Below are 26,069 nucleotides of genomic sequence, written 5' to 3'. Positions count from 1 at the left end.
TAAATTTCATATTCTTAGTGACAAGGTTTGCCTTTGAAATCAAAACACTTCAGTTTAACCATAGTACTTGAGTAAATGTACTCTTCTTCCACTAACAGTAAATCTAGTCAACAAGTCAAAAGCATTGTTATAAAAATTATCTTACTGTCATGTCACGTTATGACGTCCACGTGAAACCTCACGTATCAGTCGTGATCCAACAGCGCCATCTATAGACGGAAGTGTACCCTGCGTCTTACCGCCCCGACCCATCACCTCACTGCTGCAAAACACAGCACAGGCCGGGCTACAGTAGTCTGTCTGTGAATAACAACAAGGAACACCAGCAAGATGTCTGACATGGAAGATGATTTTATGTGCGATGATGAAGAAGATTACGACCTGGTATTTATAAATAAAATTATTCTGCTTGCTTGAATATTGTTAACGTTTGTCCGCTGAGCGCTGACACAAGTCCCGACAGTACATGCTAGCTAATGTTAGCGCTTTAGTTAGCCTGCTGGCTAGCACCAAGTTGACAGCGAATGAATAAAGTTAGCTTCCTAGCTGGCTATCCATAGTTGGTTTTGGCTGATATGCTGCTAACTGATATTAATATACTTTAAACACGTAGTTTAAAGCGTATCCAGCTGTCATTTGGATTTGAACTGCAGTCAGGAAAATCAAGTCAACTGGCTAGCTAGCAAGCATGACAATAGCTAACATTAGCTCATGGTTAATATTAATAGAATATTTTCACAGGCGGTCTGGCATGCTTAGTTTTTGCGTTAACTTGCTGAGAGTTTGTGGTGAACATGTGTTTTATACGTTTGAAGTGACTTTTGCGATCTAAGTTTTTACATTCTTGTATACTTAAACTTAGGAATACTCAGAGGACAGCAATTCAGAGCCAAATGTGGACTTGGAGAACCAGTACTATAACTCCAAAGCCTTGAAGGAAGATGATCCCAAAGCAGCGCTTAGCAGTTTCCAGAAGGTGGAGTCATACGCCAGAACAATAATTTCTTCTCTGTAGCTCTCTATTTAAGTTACTTAAAAATGGAATTTACTAACGTATGTTGACTTTGGTGTGTTCAGGTGCTGGAACTAGAAGGAGAGAAAGGAGAATGGGGGTTCAAAGCACTTAAACAGATGATCAAAATCAATTTTAAGCTGGTATACTTTGTAAAACCTTTCACCATTTTCTTTTACACTTACCCCACAAATTATTGAGAGGTGGTTTAATGTGTTTCTCAACTCTGTAGACAAACTTTCCAGAGATGATGAACAGGTACAAGCAGCTTCTCACGTACATAAGAAGTGCTGTTACCAGAAACTACTCAGAGAAGTCCATCAACTCCATTCTGGACTACATCTCTACCTCCAAACAGGTGTGGATAGACTGTTTGACATGCATATGTTTTGGGGACTTGAAGCGTTTACCGTGTTCAGTGTTTTCTAAAATCTACATCTCTTGTCACTAGATGGACTTGCTCCAGGAATTCTATGAAACCACACTGGAGGCTTTGAAGGATGCAAAAAATGACAGACTGTGGTTCAAAACTAATACAAAGGTATACAACGATTTCCCATTGATTCCAGGTAGTCTTAAATAATTCTCTAGTAAAATAAATGTTCAGACTTTATTTTTTAATTCAGTTGGGGAAACTGTACTTGGAAAGAGAAGAATATGGGAAACTGCAAAAGATCCTTAGACAACTACACCAGTCCTGTCAGGTAATTTGTTCTGTTAATCTTTATTTTGCAGAATATGGAATATGTGTCTTTGGTTTTATCACAGCATTGTCTTGTAAATCTAATTAAATGCAACGTGGTTGCCCGGTTACTTCAGGCTGAGATAATATCCATTTCTTAATTAAGAGTTCAAATAAGTCTTAATTCACTACTTTTGTTATCATGAAGCTGCTGGTATGTTAGAAGCGTATGTATATTTCACAATAGTAATTATTTAATAAATGGTTGCTTCTCTTTTTTTAATTTTTTTTTATGAACTACAGACAGATGATGGCGAGGATGACCTAAAGAAAGGCACGCAGCTGTTGGAGATCTATGCTCTGGAGATCCAAATGTACACAGCACAGAAAAACAACAAGAAATTGAAAGCCTTGTATGAGCAGTCCCTTCATATTAAATCTGCCATTCCTCATCCACTCATAATGGGAGTTATTAGAGGTATGAAGGCGTAGCTCACAGAGCAGTTGCATAGTTTAATGTGCAACTGCTACACTATATATTGTCAAGCTTTTTGCTGCATAACTTGTGGTTTTTGCTTTTTTGTTTTTGTTGTGGTCCTGGCCAGAGTGTGGTGGGAAGATGCATCTGAGGGAGGGTGAATTTGAGAAAGCTCACACAGACTTCTTTGAGGCCTTTAAAAACTACGACGAGTCTGGAAGCCCACGAAGGACGACATGCCTGAAGTATCTGGTCTTAGCAAACATGCTTATGAAGTCTGGAATTAACCCCTTTGACTCTCAAGAGGTGGGAATTAGTTGTTTTATAATTTTTTGTAAGGTTGCTTTCCGTAAATGGTGATAGAGTGTATCTAGTAATATAAACAACACACAGATTAGCTGGTTGCCATATGTTTTTGCAGGGTTTGTTGTTGTTGTTGTTGTTGTTGTTATTTTGAAAAGGCATCCAGTGGATTTTATTCATTAATTTGTAAGTTGAACTGTTTTTACACGAAAAAAAGTGCACATGCAGAATTACTGAAGCATTCATGAAACGTGCGAACTGCTAATATTGTTATCGGGTTCATTTGTTTGTATGCATGATCTGAGGCAAGGCTAAATTTTTAAATACTGATCAGTCACAGATTTGTGCGTGTAACATTCGTATGCATTGTTAATGAATGAATAATGTTTTATGCTTAAGCTGCAAATAAGTCCTTTTTTTCCCCCCCCCCCAAGGCCAAACCATACAAAAATGACCCAGAGATCCTAGCGATGACAAACTTAGTAAGGTAAGCATGCATTCATATTCTATTCACTAATAGTACAGCATGCATCACAAAGTTAGTTAAGCGCACAAATTGTTAAACATAAAAAATAGTGCAGGTGTTGTTTAATCTAAAAAACACCTTTTCCGCTAGTACTTACTCAGATCGACTCAATGCAACTAGACTCTACTCTGTTTTGGTCATTTTCCTTTAGCTGAAAGTCCCTCGATGACATTTGTATGCAACAGGAATACCACAGCAACAGTGATGGTATATATTCTGGTTGGTGTATTGCTTTTTGTCAGACACGGGGACCATGGTGTTGTTTTATTTTTTAGCCTTTTCTCGTGTTGTGGGGTTTCAAAAATGTCTGGTTTGATTTTCATAAACGAGATGCTGTCGCGCCTCATTAAGCGATATCACTGACTAGGCAATCGGTGGCTAGTCTGTTGATGTCGCATCTTTGGATTGCCTCAGATCAGTTGGAACCCTGGCTGAATAGGTTTTTAAAAAAAAAAGTACCTGGTACAGGTACTACCACCTAATGGAAAACCCTAAGTCAGTACTAGTTAACAAGGGCTATAAGTTATTACATACAAGTAATAAGAATAATCTAGTCCTGAACGGGTCTTAAAATGAGTTAAATAGAACATCAGATGAACTACAAAGTATGACATGTTATACTGTGTCGTCGTTTATTTAACAAAAAATAGGGCAAAATGCAGAACTTGACAGTTGATATGAGGTGTTTTTCCTGATATGCTGTGTTTGGTTTTCTTAAAAGGTTTTGCTTTCTGCTATGGTCTCCACCTTAGCCTCCTCTAGCCAAAGGATATTGTTCCATAAGTCTTGTGGTTTGCTCAGATTCACTTTTGCAAACCTAAGCTATGCTGTCATGTTCTTTATAAAGAGATGATGTTTTATCCTCACAGATCTTCCAAACAAGCCATACTTGTTCAGTCTTTTCCTCATTATACTGTCATGAACCTTGACATTTAACGTGTTAACTGAGGCCTGTAGAGTCTGAGATCTAGCTCGTGGATGTTTTTTGCAAAATCTCTGAGCATTCCACAGTCTGACCCTGTTGGGATGTTCACTCTTGAAAACACTTGTCTTGAATTTTTTCCACTTGTGAAAACAGTGGTATGGCAGACTTCATATTGTTTGGAAATTGCCTTAGAAACCTTCCCAATATGATGAGCAGCAACACAAAAGATCATTGATGATGCCTTTCATCCTTGGCATTGTGTTAACACACACCCAAATGCTCCAAACTGCCAAAACATCTGCTTTCATAGAAGTGGTCACACTTGCTAATAATCAGTTAATCAAGCATATTTGATTCACAGCACGTGCTCCTACTTACCTTCTGGATTTCTATGGAAATAGTAAGGATGTATTTAGTTTTTCTCAGACATTGCTTCTGCATTTTGATTTAGTTTTTGTTAAATAAATAATGACAATGTAGAACGTATTGTTTTGTAGTTCATCTGAGGTGATATTTACCTACCTGATCCTTAGTAGTTGTATTTATCTGCTAAGGGCCAGATTGTTTTTATTACATAATGATCTCTATGATCACTGTGTGGTTGTTGCTTGCACACTGTCTCCAGCTCCGTCACTAAACCGTGTCTGTAAGGAGAGAACAAGCTTTAACACAAAAAGAGACTTTTAACTGGCAGAGATTGCCATCAGTCCCAGGCACATCATGTATAAAAATCATTTCTCGGAAATCCCACGTTCTATTCAGGTTTACTTAGGGTGTGTGGGTTAATAATTTAAGTTGTGCAATTGCATGCTAGTTGTAATCGTTTTTAATAGCCTGAACAGTGATATATTAACAAAATTAGTGGTAGTAGGCTTATTCATAGCAGCTCGCAAAGCAGTAAGAGGATTTTTATAAATGATCAGCCCATATTTTTTTTGTCTTCCTGAAACTTTTACTGGTCTTCTGCTTCCTCTTTTACACTCTTTAGTCTGCATGTTTGCATAAACAACAGGCACAATCTTGTGTTCTACGATTAAATTTAAGACTTATTACATAAACAAGAAGCTCGGAATGCACGCTCAAAACTGCAATAAGAATGGTGTTTACATAAAAATGTAACATTTTCGCAATGTGTTTGACAGCTTTCAGGATGAGAGTTTGTGTGTGGGTCACGGGGACACCATAAATACAGTAAAACAACAGTGACTGTTTTCCCTTTCAGCGCCTACCAGAACAATGACATCACTGAATTTGAGAAAATCCTGAAAACAAATCACAGTAACATAATGGACGACCCTTTCATCAGAGAGCACATAGAGGGTGAGTGGTGAACGTGACTTCAGTCCACGTGCTCAGTGAATGAGTTTGAAAAGTGTATCTGATTATGTGATGTTCTGTTGCAGAACTCCTGCGCAATATTAGAACTCAAGTACTTATTAAACTCATCAAACCGTACACAAGAATACACATCCCTTTCATATCAAAGGTAAGACCAAGGGCAATAAAGTTGTCCCATACATTGACTCTGTAGTCTTTCCTCTTTAGATAACCATTTATGCTCATTTGAATTTTTTTTAGACCTTAAATGGGTTCTACTGAAAAGCATTCACTCATATTCAAGACCAAAAGGCTGAATGTGGAGTACAGAACAAAGATGGTGTTCAGACAGAATCTCATGTTGAAATGTTGTTGATTCTGGTTATACGTCACATTCTTTATTATCAGTCTAGCAGTCTTCGCTTTCAAAACTGAACACAGTGTATACACTATGGGAAGAAAGGTGTAAATGTGACTCAGGTGTAAAAAAAGCTCCATTACTTTTAGTTTAACATCATTGCCTTGGAATGTGCAGCTGTCATTCCGGCACAGATGAAAGGAGCTGATTTGGTGAGAGGCATACGTTTCTGACTGAAAGGAAAATTTGGTTTCCCTTCCCAGTCTGTCACTGTACTTTCAGTCTTTAAAGATTAATGGAATCAAGTATAACAGAAGTAAATAAAATACTGTTTTGGCATCAACATAACTTTATCCTGATGAAATCAGCATATGGAAGTCAACAGGTATATAATCACATTAATGGATCTCCAGAAAGAAGTACTAAAATAGTATGGTTCTGTGGTATAATATGTAAAAATGTGAATTCAAACAAAAAAAAGAACTGAAATGTACATTGTAGGTTTATTTCCCCTGTTTATTTCAACCTTGATTAGCAACGTTTGGTTTAAAACAGAAAAGAGAGCTAAAGTGTCTGATAAACTGATAATCTTCACATAAGTAGGGGAATTATTAATAATTCAGAATGTTTAGGTATACTTGTTGGCGTGCATCTGAGTGGATCGGTCTTCACTTCTTCCTTTGTGTTTCAGGAGCTGAACATTGATGTGTGCGACGTGGAGAGTTTGCTGGTGCAGTGCATCTTGGATAAGTAAGCTTCTCACATGTGTGCTGAGAAATTGAGCAGAAAAAAGATCCTTCCTGTAGATAGATGTACTTCCTCATATTTTGCATCCTTTGGCCAATAAGGGAGTAAGGCGGGTATGAATAGACAGTTTCAGTTAGATCTTCAGTTTAATTTACAGTCTTACTGTAACAGTGACCTTACGTAAATGCTTGTGTAAATGACATGCCAAGATGTGAAAACAACACACAGCGTGTTTTTACTTTTAGTCATTTTCTTGTTGTCATCTGCAAGGTTTTGCTACAAGATTGAAAGTATCAGGAAAAGAAAAACCACAGTTATTATTTTCTTTTCCTAAATATGGTTTCAAAAACTGAAATCTTTAAGTTTTGCTTCTTTGTCTTCTCAGTTATTCTGCCTCTGAAAGGAGGGCGTATGTAATCGCTTCCTTCTGCTTGTTCCTCTGTTTGTCTATTTGTTAGTAATCTAGTGTCCACAGTTTGCAAGATATCAAATTTTGGGTGATGTTAGATTCCAATAATGAGCTGATTTAATTTAGGTGGAAATCAAGTTCAATGTGAAAATCAGTAAAAACGTTATATTACTCACAATTAACAACAATATTCTGGGTCTTGGAGGATATTAGTACCTATGTTGGCTTAAGTATTTGAACCTTGACGGACCTTGTTAGCGCCCCAAGGTCATTGTTGACTTTGGAAAGAAAAAAAAATTCAAGAAACCATATAGGGTAGTCATGACAAGGCATGGAGAGGGCTGTACAAAAAACTGTTTTATTTTTTTTTCTCATGCGCTACAAAATGTCACAGTGATGCCATAACAGGGTGATGTCATCATATTGTATTAAAAGCAAAAAATTTAGTATAGCCGTTGCTCTTCGTTGGGGAGTTACACTCGCTGATTGGTCTTGTGTTCTGTATTTTCTTATGTGTTTTTATTGTATCACATGGTAATGGTATTTTTAAAAATAAAAATTGCATTTTAGTGCTGCACTTTTTAAAAATCCACTGAACTCCTATATAAAATCAAGTGGAAGTCTTGTAAACACACTGATACTTTTCTTTCCTTTTCCTTCACAGCACAATCCATGGACGAATTGACCAGGTGAACCAACTACTAGAACTGGACTACCAGAAAAGAGGAGGGGCTCGTTACACAGCTTTAGACAAATGGACAAATCAGCTGAACTCCTTGAACCAAGCCATTGTTAGCAAGCTCACATGATGGCCTGTAAAATCAAGAGACAAGGAGAAATGGCATGTTTGAATACATCCATAAAGTTATGCTACTGTGCTCCTTCAAGTTTATCCTCTGAGTCAAGAGGCACAGCACAGGCTTTGAGAATGCGTCAATATCAAGAAGACCTCCAGCACTCTTAAGACAGTGTTCAGAGTGTGTTGTTTTGTGCTGATAAAAGGAAATCACTGGCACTTGTTTTTGTTTTCCGTGTTCCTAATTGGCAAATCCTTTCATGTGCAACACAAAGTTGCTTAAGTTGTGAAACAAAACCTCCAAATGTGTATGAAAACCTGTACACAGTATTTTAATGTATGCTGTTGCCTGTTGGTAATAAAGATTTCTCTCAGCACTAAATGAGTTCAGCTGCCTTTGACTAGCTACAAACTTTGTGCTTTGGGAATTTGATCAAGTAGAATTGAATAAATAAAGGTTTTGAAACTGTTAGCATTGAGATTCATTAGCATTTTCTTTCGTGTTACTTTGACTTCCCCTTTGAAGATTTTTTTGTGCGCTCGTGACGTAAAACGGTTTCCAGTCGCTTGAAACTTTTTGGACCTCAGCGGCTTCCGTTCCAGGTGACACCCATTTTCCCCCTGACAGCAGTCCGCTCCTCGACACCAGCTACTCTGCTGAGAGCGCAGCTAGCTGACGCAGCAGCAGCAGTTAACGGTGGGGGTCTGCTTAGAAACTGGGTGTGAGTGACTGTTGGTTATTAATATTTACAATGAAGAAATTAAAAATACTTCAATCCTGACGTCCACACTGTGGTCGATGACGGTCTGGCGCGGCGTCGGTGACTGACATGGACGCGAGTGACAACAAGGTACAGTTTATTTCAAATTGGTGTGGGGTTTTTTTGGAGTGCTGCTAACGCTTTAGCCTTTAGAAATTGATAAATAACGTTAGTTTATATCGAGGCCCCAAAAATTCGGATCCTTTTTGCATTGCTCTTAAAGCGATAGTGTAATTCAAATGGCTTCGTTGCGTAAATGAGCTTTTTGGTGTCATTATTCGTACTAAAGCTACAATGAGCTTCGGTGTTTTGTCAAGCGACAGCAATAAAAGCACTCCTCTTATTTGGCTAGGAAGCTAATAGTAAAACGGCTAACGGCATTTAAAGCGTTAAGGGCGATTTTTTTTTAAGGTAGCACACGGTGTGTTTGTTCTCTATTGTTCCAGCATTTTTGTTTCTGGTCATTTTTTTTTGTCTTGGGAATATATCTGTGGCAGTACTCCAGTGGTTATGGACAGACTTGCTTAAATGTTAGCACGGCTTGCTAACTAAAGCTAACACCTTTACTGTTCTTTGAGGGTGCTTGTCATTTTAGTCAGAGCGATAGGTGGGCGGTAGCAGTACTTTTTTTTTTTAATTAACTGTGTAATTGTGATCGTAATTTCTTCGAGACTTCAGAAAAAGGTTTCAGTCAGGTGGGTATGTTTGCATGTTTGCTGTTGTCATCGGAGAGGCGGAGAGGTTTCATGGGTCGTCAGCAGAGGAATGTCTGGTTCTTCTGCATGTCTGTCATTCCTCTGACGCTGTTAGCTATGCAGAAAGTTGACTTTTCTGTTCGGAGGCTTTTGTTGCCAGTCTCTCAAAATAACCTGGCATCAAAATCGCTCCCTCCTGGTGATTTTTCTGGATGAGACAGGTCAAATGCGATCCTTTTTTCTAAGAAAATACATGTGACAATGCTGATGATGTTCTTCTCCTTAATTTATGTGTAACATTCTCGCTGTCCACCCTGGTTTCAGCACACAATCGCATGCTGTTTGCCGGTGTTTGACAGCAGCTGGTGTGAGAATAAATGCTTGCACAAACAAAGGCTTGTGAGATCAGTAGCCCCCCAGTCCATCATCCCCAAGGGATGCACATCTGGGTCTGACCTCATTGCCCTTTTTTCAATCACAGCTGACGCATTAACCATCTCAAAAACGAGGTTAAATCAAGCTATGAATTCTGACCAGCTATGTCTTCCTTCACATTGTTAGCTGGATTCTCTACTACTGTTCAAAATGCAAGATTCACCCAGAGTGCACACAAGGCCTCCATATTGTGGCTTGGCTGATAATTAGCTTATCCTGTCGTACTGTCCCTACTTTATCCTCTCAAACTTAATCCTGTAACATCGTCCTGTCAGCCATAGTATGCAACTGCATACATTTAGAACTACTGCTGTAGTTCTCAACTCTGGGGGAAGTATCGTTCTGGTCATGGACATTGCTACCGTTCTCTGGGGGTCTGGGAGTTTCAGAATCTTTCATTTATGGCTGTGTGATCGTCACCAAACTGGCAGAGCAGGCTCCATTTACCATAATGCTCTTTAGATTTAATGAGCTCCATAGGTTACATAAGAAAAGGTGGTAACTACCCACAGACAATAGCAGTGGGAGACAATAGCTGTCTGTGACATCCCCTGGCTGCACTGATACTCCATTCATGCATCCCGACCACAGTTTCACAGAAGTGAGGGGCCATCTTTGTACTCTGAACTCTGTCACCTCTCTTCATTTTTTGCAAAATGGCAACTTAGACCACGGTCTCAGAGGTGTGTCCGGCTCTTGTAAACAATAAAGGAAAAACTAATGACGCACAAGAGGGGTAGTTATATTTGGTCCGTAGTGCTTTACTTAATATTTTGCATTTTGTTAATATTAATCAAATGTATTTCAAATCAAGTCTTTTTTGGGGGGCCTCAGGGCATTAGTGTTTTGCTTATTTTTCACCAGGACCTCTTGTTTGTTTATTTCGTCAGACAAGCATTTAAGGAGCATGTAATAAGCTGTAAAGCGTCTTTGGTGACATGATATTAAGTAAAGTTTTTGACTTCTACTTTGAATGCAAATTACTTCTAGACAAATGGCAAAGGAAACATTTTGAGGAGAGTTTGGAACTGAACTTTTAACTTATATTTTGCTTAATTTTTTTTAAATTATTGTAACGTTCAAGGCCTCAAACATTATCTTTGAATGTATGATCGCGATTGCCCTAAAAATAAAAATGAATAGAAATTGCTAGTTAGGTAACACCCATTATAAATGACATAAATGTGTCATAAAAATATTCCAAACTCCTCTTGGCTTCAGTCGACCATATAAACGGCAAGTGTTCTGTGTATGTCTCCCTTCCAGTTGGGTGTTAAGTCATATCTGATCTCAATGAAGTTTTATGTCCTTGTGTTAAGGCCCTCCTGTTTGTTTGTTTTGTTTTTTAGCTCTTTAAGACTGTAAACCAACAGAAACTGTATGAGGAAATGTGTGGCATAGTTTATGATTACTACAAAACACATAACACTGGTCAGTCTGCTGGTAGTCAGTGAATTGCACTTTGTCTCTTTTGGATGTTTGCTGCTATAGTATTAATGTTCCTGGGTATAAATTGTCCCCTGTCAGTGTTGTTTTGCAGTGTTTTTAGAATTAAGGTTGTAAAGTGTTTCCATTAGCTAGAATTTTTTTTAACGTGAGAGCGATAGCTTATCAATCATCACAAACCTGCCTGGGCAGAGAACATAGAAGGGTTTTCATGATTATATTGTTATGACCTGTTGCTTCATTCTACAGCTATCTCAAGTAGGTGTGGGGTTGCAATAACAGTACAATAATGTTATTCATTGCTCTCTTTAGTTACATGTGTGGAAAATGTGATCAGCTGGCTCAGTGACTAGTTAGAATTTGAAAAATAGATCTTAGGTGGAGATATGTTTCCGTCTTCTCATGGAGCCAAATATTGTCTGCCTTTGTTCAGCATCTGTCATTAATCTTTCTTCATTCATCTCTGTGCAGAATGTGAAGCTTTCACCTGAAGTGGAACCGTTCATCCCACAGAAGAAAGGTCTTGACGGATCACTAGTCAGCATGAGTCTTTCTGGCGAGGCAGGTGGAGGAGGGGGCGGAGGCAGTGGAGGGGTGGAAAGTACTCCCATTCCAAGCTACCTCATCACCTGCTACCCTTTTGTCCAGGAGAACCAACCCAACAGGTAGTGTTACTCTCCCAAAATGAGGGGACATTTGGGTATGGTTGAAGCCTTTAAGGCTGAAACCCCAACTCTTGTCTCTGAGCTGATGGGACTGGTGGTTCCAGTTCAGGATAATTATGGATTTTTCCAGTGTTGCTAGTGTTGAAATATCGCACCCTGTAGCATTGTGGGAAGTCTGGTGACTTTTGAACTGCATAAGAACAATCTGCTCTCTTCTAAACTGTTCGCCACTACTTCTATTTTTGGAGTAACTCATTTATTCTTTGTCACTAAAGTCATTGAAAAAAACACACATTTCATTCCCAATGTTGTGCTTCACAAAACGAGATGCTGATCAGATCCTTGAAACAATGCGCTGATTCTGAACCATTACATTGCTCTGTAATGTAAGACTGTTTAATTATGAATGGAAACCTCCATAGCTTTAGAGAGTTTATATCGAGGGGTAATCTGTGTTTCCAGTCCCTCTTTCTTTGTCCTGAGTGATCTGTTATATCCTGCGAACATCCGTTCTTTTGTTTCCTTCCCTACAATTTGAATGCAAGGAAATGCCCACTATAGCAGGCTGGCTGTGAAAATGTCAACTGGATCGTTATCACCATTTGTGTATTTTGTTCATGTACCCTCTTACAAACCAGCATTACATATGATAACCTTTCCATTATAGCCCTCTTATTTTGTAGAGGACATATTAATCAGTTGTCCCAGCAGTGCTACATGTTTAAAAAAAAAAACGAAGACACGTTTTAAACACTGGAAACAAATTCCACAAAGTAGAGATGCATTGGTATATAAAAAAATTTCAGTATTTGCCGATATTTAGCTAACATGCAATGTTCTGTGGTGTACTGTATGTTGTTGTTTAGTGTGCTCAGGGAAGGGAGTATTGTTCTGTTTAAGTTGTTACAGAAAATTTTTAGCTGGCTTTAGACAGCTTTCCACAAAAACCCTGTGGTGGAGAAGACATGCTTGATTTTCATGGTTGCGTTTAGTTGAAAGGGTGTAATATTGGTAATAATCCAACATGTCATTTTTCTGCTGCTCCACAGGCAACATCCCATGTATAATGGAGGAGAGCTGCGCTGGCAGCAGCCTAATCCTACCCCTGGTGGTCCATACCTGGCCTACCCAATCTTGTCTTCTCCCCAGCCGCCTGTCTCTAATGACTACGCTTACTACCAAATCATGCCTGCGCCATGCCCACCTGTGATGGGCTTCTACCAGCCCTTCCCTGGCACCTATCCAGGTCCAGTACAAGCTGGAGTGGTCAGTCCTGTGTCTGCAGATGTCAGTGAAAGACCCATGGCACTGGGGCCAGCATATGGAATGACCAGTCAGCGGGGGAGAGGCATGGTCCGGTCTAATGTTCTCCCAAAGGTGCAGAAGATCAACAGCTTTATTTGGATTTTGTTCTACTGATGTTATTCCACACTAAAACGTTTGCCCCCATTTATCTCTATCAACTTTGTGAGAATGCCCTTTCTTTGTTCTACAGCAACATTTGGGTGTGTGCCAGCCTACAAGAGGTCGTCGGCCTCCAACCAGGAGTGTAGCTGTACAGAAGGAGGTGTGCACCTTAGGGCCGGATGGCAGGACTAAAACCGTAATGTTGGTGGATGCAGCACAGCAGACCGGTACGAATACTGTGGCTATAATTAAAGATATGTTTAATTCCTAGCACTCAGGCTGTATGCAGGATTTATGTAACAATAAACAATGTCAAATAAGAAAGACTTTTAAGTCTGAAGACTGAATAATCTGAGTTCAAATATGACTACGGTCAGTCATGTTCCTTTTTTCCTATCGCTTGAAGGAAGCTGAAGTTGAACACATTCCAGACTTTGTTAGAGTTAATTGCTTTACGTAACAACAAGACTCTTTCCTGTCAGCGAGGAAGTAGGACACAATACCAGTAAGAGCTGGGTCTAGTCCTACAGGTTGATGTTGGTGATGTCTGTGCTTCTAAAAAAAAATAAAAACAAAAAAAAGTGGAATGCTGATTTTCTAGTTAGAGAGGTTAACCTTTCGCAGACAAGTATGTCAGCAATATTTCTTTTGCTTGAGTGAGCTAACAAGCCTGTTTAAATAGTTTGACTCCACAGCTGGGATTTTACAACCATATAATAATAAAATGTCACATTGATGGTCGGAGTAAAGTTGACTGAAGTTTTATTACATTTGACGGTCTAAGTTTCCTCTACCTTGTCCTCAGATTTCCCAGGTGAGGTATCAGGGCGTTGTGCTGCCGAGCGAGTAAGTCCTCTGCTGTGGAAAAACCGAACAAAGAGAAGACGGGCTTCCCATCCAGCTGAAAGCTACAACGAGACTGGTGCAAGTGAAGCCGATATAGACAGTGATAGCGGCTACTGTAGCCCCAAACATAACCAGGGAACCGGGGCGATGCAAAGAACAGCAGAGAACGCAGCAGCACCCATGGTATGTTGCCTACTGACAAAGTCCTCCAAAACCAATAAACTTACCTTTGAAATATATATTTTATCAGCAAAGGATATTTTTAACTCTAATCATGTGAAGGATAAAATAAACAAAGCTGTACAGATGTAAGATGGGAAGAGGAAGTTGAATATTTTTAAAGTCACACCGAAAGGTCAGTTACAGTGTCTCTAGCTTTAGTAATGTGATATCTGTCAAAATATGTTCTGATGTGTACTTAGAGTGGAACTTAAATGATTGCTTTAGAGCAACACACAGCCTAGAAGCTGCATAAGCCTAAGGACTAATGAGCGAAAGTGATAGGTAGCATGTACATTTTTCATCAGATGTAGCTTAAATTAATTTACAATTTTACAGTAAAGGTGCTGAGGGCACTTTGAATCGGAGGATTTGTTTTTGTTATACTTGGAAAAAGTATAATAAAAGTATAATGTAGTATAAAGTGCCACATTTCCAAATTTCTCTTTTAGTCTATTTTTTCTTTTTCATGTTTGCTATTATAGTTATAATAGAGCCAATTTAAGTACATAGCAGAGCTAACACCAATGAGGGAGCTGTACTAAAGTCTTTAAATTTATTTGCCCACGTAGTGAAACACACAAATGGCTCAGCTTTTTTTTGTCCTTTTGTCTGTGTGTGTTATAGGGAGTAGAGGCTGGTGTAATGACTGGTAAGTGTGGTCTAAGATATTTTCTGAGCTCAATTTCACTTTGTGTTTTATACTGATATCTATTACGTATCCTGTAGTTATTGTATTAAAAAGGATGGAGGTGCTCCTTTTGTATGAGAAATACTTCCCCCCCCCCCCCCCTTTATATTTACTAGCAGGTACCTGGGTAAATGTAGCATCTCAGGCTACCTCAAAGTCCTGGGTGGACAGAAACGGTCAGTTTCACAGAGCAGATCAGAGGAAGAATCCCGAGCAGAGAAACTTCTCACAGGTAAAATAGATCCCAGTGGAGCAGAGACAGACTTGTTCAGCATAATGTACTTTAAAGAGAAATAATTGTCATGTTTCAAAATTACATAAATCATTAGCATTCTTTTTTTTGTTGTTGCCATTTTTAGATGCCTTGAAATACTGAGTCAGCTATATGTGTGAATTAGTTTATTTTGCTATTTTTGCTCTGGCCTCCTTACCCAACAAGTTCCCCTCCTTTGATACTAGCTACACAAATAGACCGGGGTTGAGAAACTTGTTGAATATCAGTGGTACCCTGTCTGACTGGTGTGTTCACTCTCTGTTTCTGCCTTTCAGGATTACCACAGTGGGTGTCAAGGGCGTATGCCACTCAACCAGTCGGAACAAAGACATCCGCCAGTAGCAGTCACAGGCACAGACCTCACTCCAGAGCCCCTCTACTTTGAGGTGAGCGAGTGTTATCTGTGAATATCTCAGTACTGTTACCATGACATGTCTTTTTTTTTTAGAGAATTTGAATTTTGTGCCAAATGGATTTCTGTGGATTTGCTAGGATGAAGATGAGTTTCCAGATCTTGCTTCTGGTGGGGCCGCTCAGCGCAGCAACAAACCAGAATCAACTCCAGCTCAGACACATACGCAACCTAAGCTGCCCAAAAACCTGGTAAGGCAAAACCCCTTTTGAACACAGTTCTCTGTGCCATCATTTGAATATAAGGGCTGTGTATGTGTCCTTCTTATATAGGGAGTGCAGAATTATTAGGCAAATGAGTATTTTGTCCACATCATCCTCTTCATGCATGTTGTCTTACTCCAAGCTGTATAGGCTCGAAAGCCTACTACCAATTAAGCATATTAGGTGATGTGCAACTCTGTAATGAGAAGGGGTGTGGTCTAATGACATCAACACCCTATATCAGGTGTGCATAATTATTAGGCAACGTCCTTTCCTTTGGCAAAATGGGTCAAAAGAAGGACTTGACAGGCTCAGAAAAGTCAAAAATAGTGAGATATCTTGCAGAGGGATGCAGCAGTCTCAAAATTGCAAAGCTTCTGAAGCGTGATCATCGAACAATCAAGCGTTTCATTCAAAATAGTCAACAGGGTCGCAAGAAGCGTGTGGAAAAACCAAGGCGCAAAATAACTGCCCATGAACTGAGAAAAGTCAAGCGTGCAGCTGCCAAGATGCCACTTGCCACCAGTTTGGCCATATTTCAGAGCTGCAACATCACTGGAGTGCCCAAAAGCACAAGGTGTGCAATACTCAGAGACATGGCCAAGGTAAGAAAGGCTGAAAGACGACCACCACTGAACAAGACACACAAGCTGAAACGTCAAGACTGGGCCAAGAAATATCTCAAGACAGATTTTTCTAAGGTTTTATGGACTGATGAGATGAGAGTGAGTCTTGATGGGCCAGATGGATGGGCCCGTGGCTGGATTGGTAAAGGGCAGAGAGCTCCAGTCCGACTCAGACGCCAGCAAGGTGGAGGTGGAGTACTGGTTTGGGCTGGTATCATCAAAGATGAGTTTGTGGGGCCTTTTCGGGTTGAGGATGGAGTCAAGCTCAACTCCCAGTCCTACTGCCAGTTTCTGGAAGACACCTTCTTCAAGCAGTGGTACAGGAAGAAGTCTGCATCCTTCAAGAAAAACATGATTTTCATGCAGGACAATGCTCCATCACACGCGTCCAAGTACTCCACAGCGTGGCTGGCAAGAAAGGGTATAAAAGAAGAAAAACTAATGACATGGCCACCTTGTTCACCTGATCTGAACCCCATTGAGAACCTGTGGTCCATCATCAAATGTGAGCTTTACAAGGAGGGAAAACAGTACACCTCTCTGAACAGTGTCTGGGAGGCTGTGGTTGCTGCTGCACGCAATGTTGATGGTGAACAGATCAAAACACTGACAGAATCCATGGATGGCAGGCTTTTGAGTGTCCTTGCAAAGAAAGGTGGCTATATTGGTCGCTGATTTGTTTTGTTTTGTTTTTGAATGTCAGAAATATGTATTTGTGAATGTGGAGATGTTATATTGGTTTCACTGGTAAAAATAAATAATTGAAATGGGTATATATTTGTTTTTTGTTAAGTTGCCAAATAATTCTGCACAGTAATAGTCACCTGCACACACAGATATCCCCCTAAAATAGCTAAAACTACAAACAAACTACAAACTACTTCCAAAAACATTCAGCTTTGATATCAATGAGTTTTTTGGGTTCATTGAGAACATGGTTGTTGTTCAATAATAACATTATTCCTCAAAAATACAACTTGCCTAATAATTCTGCACTCCCTGTATCAGGCAGTGATACCATCCCTGACATAAAACATGAACAGATGTGCCATTCTATTTTTTCTACATTAATAGTTAAATGTGATTTATATAAGCAATTTATTTTATTTTTTATTTTAAAAAAATAGGAAATGCAAACGTTTTGATATAATGGCTAACTATTACTTCATACTTTGTGTATATAGCAAAGTGTCCAGCAAGATTTCTTTATCTAACTAGTGTCAGTGCACATCACCTCCTTAAATAAGTACAAACATTTGGAGTGTATCCTCCTACTCACCATCACTCAGTTGTGACACAATTATGTCTTTCAGTGTGTAAATGTAGTTGATAATTGAAGTTGTACATGATTGAGGGGAAATTGAGAGTGCAGTTAAGATGTACCAAATCACACACAGGATGGAAAAATTGTTTTCTGACAGCTGGATATTTTGTTGTTGTTGTCCCCTGATGGTTGTGTATCAATGCAGCCAAATCACCAAATATTGTATTGGGAAATCTTTGCATCTTTGCTAATGTGTGCATCTACTTTCATAACAGCTGGAAAATCTGCCAGAAAACTCCCCTATCAACATTGTACAGACACCCATCCCCATCACCACTTCTGTTCCCAAGAGGGCCAAAAGCCAGAGGAAAAAGGCTCTTGCTGCTGCCTTGGCCACTGCACAGGAATATTCTGAAATCAGCATGGAGCAGAAGAAACTACAGGTATGAACTCTGCTTATGTTCCCTGGGCTGGAACAGGCTGGAACTCACCACTTCATGGCCTTAAAATATTATATTATTATTTTTAGCACACAAACCTGGTATTCTTCAGTTGTAATTAACCTTTTAAAAATTCTATGTACTTTTTGTCTCTTGTCATCTGACAGGAAGCTTTTATCAAAGCAGCAGGGAAAAAGAGCAAAACCTCTGTGGAGCTTGACCTGGGAGACATGCTGGCAGCTTTGGAGAAGCAACAGCAGGCTATGAAAGCCAGGCAACTCACCAATACCAAGCCACTGTCTTTTACAGGTATCGGGAAAGTTAATCATATGTTAAAAAGTGGCTTAAAACCTACAATACAAATTGGAAATAAGGATTTAAGCTAAATCTATCAAAAGTAAGCTCTTTACTTTGAGGCTTGTAGTAGGTTGTGCTCTGTAGATTTGTAGTGATTGTTGCCTAATGCTGCAGAATTTGTGTTGCTGGCTTGGTAACGGTAACTGTCTGTTACCTCTGTGTCCAGACAAACCAGGGCTGCACAACTATGGCCAAAATTATATTTACAATTATTTTGTTCAAGAGCATCTCTTAGAAGAAAAGAAAAAAAAACCTTTCAGAATGAAGTCAGGACACTGCTTTCACCATTACAGTGTATTCCTGTTGATCTTTCTAAATGAATCTTAGCAGGAAAGTAAGATGAACTCTTTCATTCCATTAATTATACCCACACGATGGATGTGAACATATGCAGCAAAGCATTCAACAGCTATGAGATCCCTTTTATATCCTGTGACGTTTTGCATACAGCATGGGTTTTGCTACTTTGAAAAAACTAACTGCACGAGAGGAAACGTTTTTCCTAAAGCATTTGTAACTGTTCTTAGTGGACATGGATCTTTGGCATTAATTCTACTGCAGTTTGTCGTGTGTTTTCAGGCAGCTTGCAGGATAAATCTGAAGTACTCCATTTAACAACTATGTAGCAACTGGCTGCTTTGAGTTACAAGCTCTTTGCCTTCTGCTGTGCATAAAGTGCAGGAAACTTCAAGCTGCACACAGTGGGGAGCAGCTGTGATTGGCATGTGGTCGAAGTTAGGCAGCACTTAATTTGCTTTGCATTTTTTTTAATTGGCAGAACATGGAATTTAAATGTTGCCCACCTGCTCATGTTCATGTAATTGCAGGAAGCAAAAATCGTGATCAAGATAAAAATTTGATTTGTCATGCAGCCTTGAACCAAACATCACGACCCCTATGTTCACACACATCTACATATACTTAGATTTCATTCTCTTTGTCTGCAGTTGGAACAACTACTCCCTTCCACAGCTCAGGCTTTACCAGTGTGCCGTCTATGTTGAGGGGTCATCAGCAGTCGCACTCGACCCCGCAAAATCCCTTGGACTCCACTGCACCTCGTATAAAGAGAGGGAAGGAGAGAGAGATCCCCAAAGTCAAACGACCAACAGCCCTCAAGAAGGTTAATAATTTAAGAAAGTATATTAAAATTCTCTTTAAGTACCTTTGTGTTAGACATTATTTTTTCTCTTTGTTTATGTAGATTATTTTGAAGGAACGTGAGGGGAAGAAAGGGAAGCCATGTGCAGAACAAGAGTCATCAAGTCATGACGAACATGGGGATGAGTGTCTACATTTTACTGATGATCTTACACAAGAGCCTGCTTCTCAGGAAGGTCAGTGTCATTACCAAGAAGTGAAGTAATTCAGTACCCACGCTTTTCTTTTTTAATCCATTATAAAGTTCCTCATTCTTATTTGTGGTCTGTTTTTTGTGATCCAGAAAATGGTCTGAGTGTGCCCAGTGATACATCGCTTTCCCCAGCCAGTCAGAACTCTCCTTACAGCATCACCCCAGTGTCCCAAGGTTCTCCTGCCAGCTCGGGTATCGGAAGTCCCATGGCTTCAAATGCCATCACAAAGATCCACAGCCGACGTTTCAGAGAGTAAGTGCTCACTATTACCCCGCGTGAACTGAAAAACTGTGACTATCGAATGGGGCAGACCTTTAGTAAGAAATGCCTGGAATGTCTGCAAAAACCCAGTGTGGTAACAAAACTGGTTAGTAAAGCAAATACTTGCCCCACTCAAAAATCACAGAGCCTCTGCTTGTAAGACGCATACTCTGAATGTTATCGGGTGTTTTTAAGGGCGGATCTGTACAATAAAGAATTGTAGAGTATGGCACAGATGCCGAGCGCATTGTCCTCTCTCTGCAAAAATGTATGCCAGCAGTCACAAATACAGCATTGTCCCTCTCTGGCCCCTGATGTGGGCCTATTGTGCCAACCCACTCGTCTAGAACAGATTTAGCTTTTAAGTCTTCAAAAGGCCTCTGTAGCCACACTCCTCCTCTCAGCTATGACCCCCAGGACACTTGTTCCCCAGACCACACCAGTAGAACTTCCAGTAGCAAAGTATAGTAGCATAAGCATTATGAACAAAGAGGCAAACAAAGCTGTCATGAAGAGCTGCATAAACTTTGAAAGTCATTTAAAGCCTTGTAGGACATAAGTCAGTCCCAAGTAGATATCTCCTAGTCCTTTTTTGTTAGCCATAAGACACTCTTCAATTAACTGTTACAATTAAAAGAATGTTTAGCATTTTATTGTCATTTTCATTTTCTTTCTTTCTCCCTCCCTCTTCTGCAGGTACTGTAACCAAGTGCTGAGCAAAGAGATCGATGAGAGCGTGACTTTGCTGCTACAGGAACTGGTTCGCTTCCAGGAGCGAGTCTACCAGAAGGATCCGACCAAGGCTAAATCCAAGCGTCGCCTGGTCATGGGTCTCAGAGAGGTCACCAAGCACATGAAGCTTCATAAGATTAAGTGTGTCATCATCTCTCCCAACTGTGAGAAGATTCAGGCCAAAGGTGATTATTGCAGTACTACCTCCAGCATCAAGCCATATTGGGTCATATTGTCTAAGGTCTGACCAGCTGAGCTGCCAATAGGTTTGAGTTCATATGATTATTTGTTAATATATTTATGTTGCAATTAGAAATCAGTCACATGTTGCAGCTAACAGAGAAATGTCTGTTTTTAAGGACCATTACAGCAGTTTTCATATTTTAGCTCTCCAGCCTGTTTTAATTCACTGTTTGTGGCCTAATAGAGTCATTTTCAGGAACAACAAAAAAAATAAATGATAAAAAAAAGCTAAATAAAAAAACTATACTACTTATTTAGCACTAAACAGCTCACACACTGAGCAATGACGAAGCTCAACCAAAAATGGATTCAAGAAGGGGAATGCAGTACCTGTGTTTGCTAGGCCAATGTGGTTATTTTGTTGCCACGAGATATTAGAGGTACTATTGCATTACCACAAGTAATGTGGTAATGTGTGACCATAAGATCAAATGCACATAGCCACATGTTAGTAATGCATGGCCACAAGATATGTCATTTCCTGCTGGCCATACTGGGCAAGCTCTGCAGTTATTATTATATGAAAGCCGGTTTATCTGCTTTAGATTAATTAGATTTTTTGAGATCTAATTAGGGCAGGTTACCATCACTGATTTCTACAACTAATTCAATTCTGATTCACAAGGTCTCGATTTCATTTTATTCTATTCGATTTTGACTCGGACAGTCAGAAAAATCAGAATTATGAGCATTTGTCTTGGACTTGTACTATCTAAACCTTGTAAATTAAAAATATTTAATTCCAAATTATTTGACTATTTCTTTGCAATTAGATCGTTTACACTGAGTTTGTATGTACAAAAGCAGAGCTGACACTTGTTAGACTTAATCAGAGGTGCAAGCATCACAGCAGATGCCTTTGTGTCAGAGTAATTGAGGATAAAACCAAAAAATATGAAGGAGATTTTCCTGGCCAGGCTTTTTATAGCAGATAAGCACCTTGAAAATATTCTGCAGTAGATCAAAAACGGAAGGAAGTGAAGCAGAGCAAAGTTACAGAGGTTTTATTAGAGACACAGCAAAGTGCTTTGTGATTTGGCATAATTTGTAAAAGTTTACATTTCTTCAGTACTGAACAGCAGAAATTAGGCTTTCTTGTCGGGGAGGAAAAAACAAAAACCCAACACTGAACACAAAAGTAGACTTGACCATAAAAAGCAAACAGATCTTTGATGGGAATCTGGTCTTGAAGTCAAGTGAGAGAGAGGAGGAAGTGTGATTGTTATCATGGTGGAAGTAAAATGGCAAAAGTAAGAGGGAATACATGACAATGTTTTTCAAACATGACACGTAGTTTTTGTTTTCTTCTGCTGCTGGATCAGTGAATTTTGGTCAGAGAGTAACAAAACGTGCAGTTTGGGAATCTGTGAGATATCGTCTTTCACCACCCGACGGCATGTCCGCGTATGTGCCGTTGTGTGACCGGGGGAGTCTGCGCTTTGTGTATACGTTTTTGCGCAGAGTCTGTTTACCTGCTCTTTAATTGTTTGCTGTTTTAGCTATCTGGCGGTTGTTGAAATTGTTTTGTGAGCTTTAAAGATTAACCCGTATTAACCCGTGATTGTCACTCATGTCACTGTGGGAGCTCCAAATGGGGTGGGTGTGTGTGTGTGTGTGTGTGTGTGTGTGTGTGTGTGTTGGTTTTTTGTTTTGTTTAGTTTTCTCTTCTTCCCGAGTGTGATACATTTGAGTCACTGATTGTTTTTCTGTGCTGCAGGTGGTTTGGATGAAGCTTTATACAATGTAATTGCGATGGCCAGGGAGCAGGAGATCCCGTTTGTGTTCGCCTTGGGCAGAAAAGCTCTCGGACGCTGTGTCAACAAGCTGGTGCCCGTTAGTGTTGTGGGCATTTTCAACTATTCTGGAGCTGAGGTAGGACACTCATGTCATTTTAAACCTTTATCCACATAATCTGCCCAAGTTGGTGATGATGATGAGCTCTCTGTATCTTTTTGTTTGTTTGTTTTTGTTGTTTTTTTTAAATGCCTTTCTCAGGGACTCTTCAACCATTTAGTTTCTTTAACCGAAGAGGCTAGGAAGGCCTACAAGGACATGGTGTCCGCTCTGGAGCAGGAGCAGGCTGAGGAGGCTCTGAAGAATGACAAGAAGGTCCCTCATCACATGGGGCATTCCCGCAACCACTCTGCTGCTTCAGCCATCTCCTTTTGCTCCATCTTCTCTGAGCCCATCTCAGAGGTTAATGAAAAGGAATATGGTAAGCCCTGTTTCTGTTTCTTTACTATTTGTTTTATGTTATCAGTGTTATCAAAGAACCTCTTTGGCAGTAGTAGCTGGTTGGAGTAGAGTTCTGTTTATCTAAATGTACAGTATATTAGTTGTTACAAACCTAGGTTTAAAGGTCGAACAGAATTTTCTGTGGATAAATCCTGGGGATGGTGAGATAATTAATGGGGAAACAAGGTAGGCAACACTAAGGTTTAGAGAAATATGGTTGTTTTCTTCGACTTTTCATTAATTTAGACTTTTTTTCCTGAATAAAATTCAGATAGTTCTATTTGGAAGTATTAACAACTCAAACATGTGAAAGGTTGGGGACCACTGGTGTAATGTTTTTAAGCTATTGTGTAGTGTGTAGTTTATTGAGTTACTTTCCTCACCTGTAATGTTGGTGATCTGAGAAAATGGACCGTGTGGTTGTATTTTTCCTTCAGAGACCAATTGGAGGAGCATGATGGAGACTTCTGATGCCCCAGAGCCTGTAGACAGCGAGCTGAGTCGCCCTTCACCCTTAACAGGCACCCAGAGAGACAGTCAGGCCCCGCCAGTTACCAACAACACCGCCCCTCTTGGCGCTACCGTTCCCCAGCCCAGGGCTCCGGCTCCAGAGAGAGATGAGGTCCGAGCTGACGACAGGCTGGAGCTGGCCTCTCAGCAGAGCACAGAGACAGGCTCGTTGGATGGAAGCTGCAGGGGGCCGCTGAACTCATCCATCACTTCCACCACTTCCACCCTGGTTCCTGGGATGTTGGAGGAGGCTGAGGAAGAGGAGGATGAGGAGGAGGACTACACTCCTGAACCCATTTCTGTAGAAGTGCCCACTCTGAGCAGCCGCATTGAATCCTGGGTGTCCAAGACCCTGGAAAACCTCCAGCTGGGAAAGAGCCAAGAAAGTACTGAAGAGGAGGAGGAAGAGGATGGAGAAGAGAGGGTACAGAGTGAGGATGATGAGGACCTTGATTCAGCAGAGATCACAAAGACAAAGATGGAAGGCAAAGAACAAGCGGAGGCTAAAAAGCCCACTGGTTGAAATCACTTACACACGTACATTCCCTCCTTCTCACACATCCCTCTTCACAGCAACCAGCAGCCCTCCTCCTTTGTGTCTAGCCCCTGACACAAGTCATAATCTCAGGTATCCACCCAGCTGACCAATGCTCTCTCTCACACACACACACACACACACACACACACACACACATTACAGAGAAACTGACCAACGTAAAACCACACAGAGTCACAGACCAAACAGCTAACAAAGTCTGAGGGTTATAGATTCACACCAAAACTCATCTGATGATTTTAAAAGGATGCCCTCTTTATTTTTCTTTTCTTTTTTTTTTTTTTTGGCCCCATAACCTGCAACACTTGAATATAGGGTGGAGCGTTCCCTCCTCCACAGCTGAACTCTTTCAGAGTCAGGAACATTTGTGGGAGCGAGCGATGAGCGCTCAGTGACGTTGAGCTGGTGTCTGCAGCTCACAGAGGAGGAAGGTTGGAACCTTTCAACTCACATCTTAACTTTATTCAGAGCTCGGAGGGTTTTCAGCTCTGCAAGTATTTGTGTGTTTGCGTGTGCGCTTTGGAGGCACAGTTTGCATTTATTTTGCTCTGTCCTTTGGCTTTAGCTATGTAAATAATGTGTGTGTTTGTGTGTTTAATTTCACCTCGCTGCTCCAGGAGGAAAAGAAAGAGAGAGGGCGTTTCTTTATAACTGCTTAGTTGGCAATTAGCTTTCATCACCGAATATTACAGTGTCAGGGGTTCTGTCTTTGTACCAAAACCACTCCCGCGCATCAGTTGTCTGTGTTTTTTAATGTTTAAATAAATAAGTGTCTCATTCTGTATTCAGATGATTTAAATTACTTAACTTCTAAGAAGCAAATCAAGCTTTGTGAATATAACCTTGTCTAGGTGGTTCTACTACAATATGTAATGTTTTGTCATATTGATCTTGCCTATTGTCAAATTATTTGGGCTTTGTTTTCCTCTGAATGGAGTCCTAGTTCCTAGATGCTGTCCATGCTTCATAAAAAAAAACAAAACAAAGAAAAATGCTCCTGTTTTTTTTCCACTCACTCGTGTTCTCTGATGGCGGGGCTCTCAAGCCGTCTCTTACCAAGGTTCCCAGCATCATTATCATCAACACTGAGATCTTTAATCAATCCCGAAAGTACATTTTCCCTAGTAAATTATGAGACACAACTTGGTTGTTACTTTCTCAATAGTAAAGCACTGAGCCTGTGTGTGTAGTTTACAGCTTCATGAAATAATTGGGAAACTGGATGCTGGAAGACAAACGTGTGAACTAAAGAAATTTTGTCTTTGCCCCCCCCCCCCCCCTCTCAAACAACATTTGATTAAAACTAAAATCCTCAGTGCTTCACTACCGCTAGTTAAATAAGTCATCACCAAGTCATGCACATGCCTTTGTAAATATAATTGTACAAAGGAGATTTTGATTTTGCATTGTATTAAAAAATACAATCATCCTGTTCTTCAAGCCATTTGGTGGGTTAAACATTGTAATAGTTGGAATCCAATTAGATAAAAGTATTCGATCGTGAATCATGGAGAGGTGTTGGCCCGTCGACAGTGATGCAGTACGTCAGGCTGTATGCAATGTGGAGATGGGACGCGACGGTGTACTGAATATCATACTTGGGATTTTGAAAGTATTTCTAGTTTGATTCAAGGTACGCTGTGTAGGCATTTTTTTTGGTATGACTTCCATCAAAGTGTTTAAAGTATGTTATTTGACAGCAAATGTGTTTTTTGCACTATGTAAATACAGTACTGGTAAAGGTCTTGTAACTAATGTGAACAAAGAAAAAAAAATGGTTCAATGAAGTACTTTTTTCAGCGTGTTTCTCATCTTTACATGGATATTTAAGATGGTCTCCTTAAGACTGTACATCATTAACAGCATTGTTAGAGGCTGTTTCT

The 26,069-nt window shown here is 40.0% G+C and overlaps 2 protein-coding genes across 2 annotated transcripts; both read left to right on the top strand.

Annotated features, from left to right (window-relative positions):
- The first annotated feature begins 244 nt into the window (after window positions 1-244).
- cops2 (COP9 signalosome subunit 2) lies at window positions 245-7,950 on the top strand. Its single transcript, XM_085357006.1, has 13 exons — window positions 245-384; window positions 863-976; window positions 1,078-1,155; window positions 1,245-1,370; window positions 1,464-1,553; window positions 1,639-1,716; window positions 1,998-2,172; window positions 2,300-2,478; window positions 2,910-2,962; window positions 5,149-5,246; window positions 5,330-5,412; window positions 6,293-6,351; window positions 7,422-7,950. The coding sequence occupies exons 1-13, from the start codon at window positions 331-333 to the stop codon at window positions 7,564-7,566; spliced, it is 1,332 nt and encodes a 443-aa protein (XP_085213132.1). The 5' UTR covers window positions 245-330; the 3' UTR covers window positions 7,567-7,950.
- A 276-nt stretch (window positions 7,951-8,226) lies between these two features.
- On the top strand, window positions 8,227-26,069 carry secisbp2l (SECIS binding protein 2-like). Its single transcript, XM_085349525.1, has 18 exons — window positions 8,227-8,404; window positions 11,362-11,555; window positions 12,605-12,932; window positions 13,051-13,189; window positions 13,768-13,991; window positions 14,655-14,679; window positions 14,835-14,950; window positions 15,268-15,378; window positions 15,485-15,595; window positions 17,773-17,940; window positions 18,105-18,246; window positions 19,242-19,417; window positions 19,499-19,631; window positions 19,739-19,901; window positions 20,607-20,827; window positions 22,603-22,757; window positions 22,881-23,100; window positions 23,558-26,069. The coding sequence occupies exons 1-18, from the start codon at window positions 8,384-8,386 to the stop codon at window positions 24,151-24,153; spliced, it is 3,243 nt and encodes a 1,080-aa protein (XP_085205651.1). The 5' UTR covers window positions 8,227-8,383; the 3' UTR covers window positions 24,154-26,069.

The sequence above is a fragment of the Diplotaxodon limnothrissa genome, linkage group LG1, assembly GCF_057381915.1.
Source record: "Diplotaxodon limnothrissa isolate DT_005_m linkage group LG1, D_limnothrissa_male_GT1.1, whole genome shotgun sequence".
NCBI classification, from domain to species: domain Eukaryota; kingdom Metazoa; phylum Chordata; class Actinopteri; order Cichliformes; family Cichlidae; genus Diplotaxodon; species Diplotaxodon limnothrissa.
This window is presented reverse-complemented; position numbering and strand designations above follow the sequence as displayed.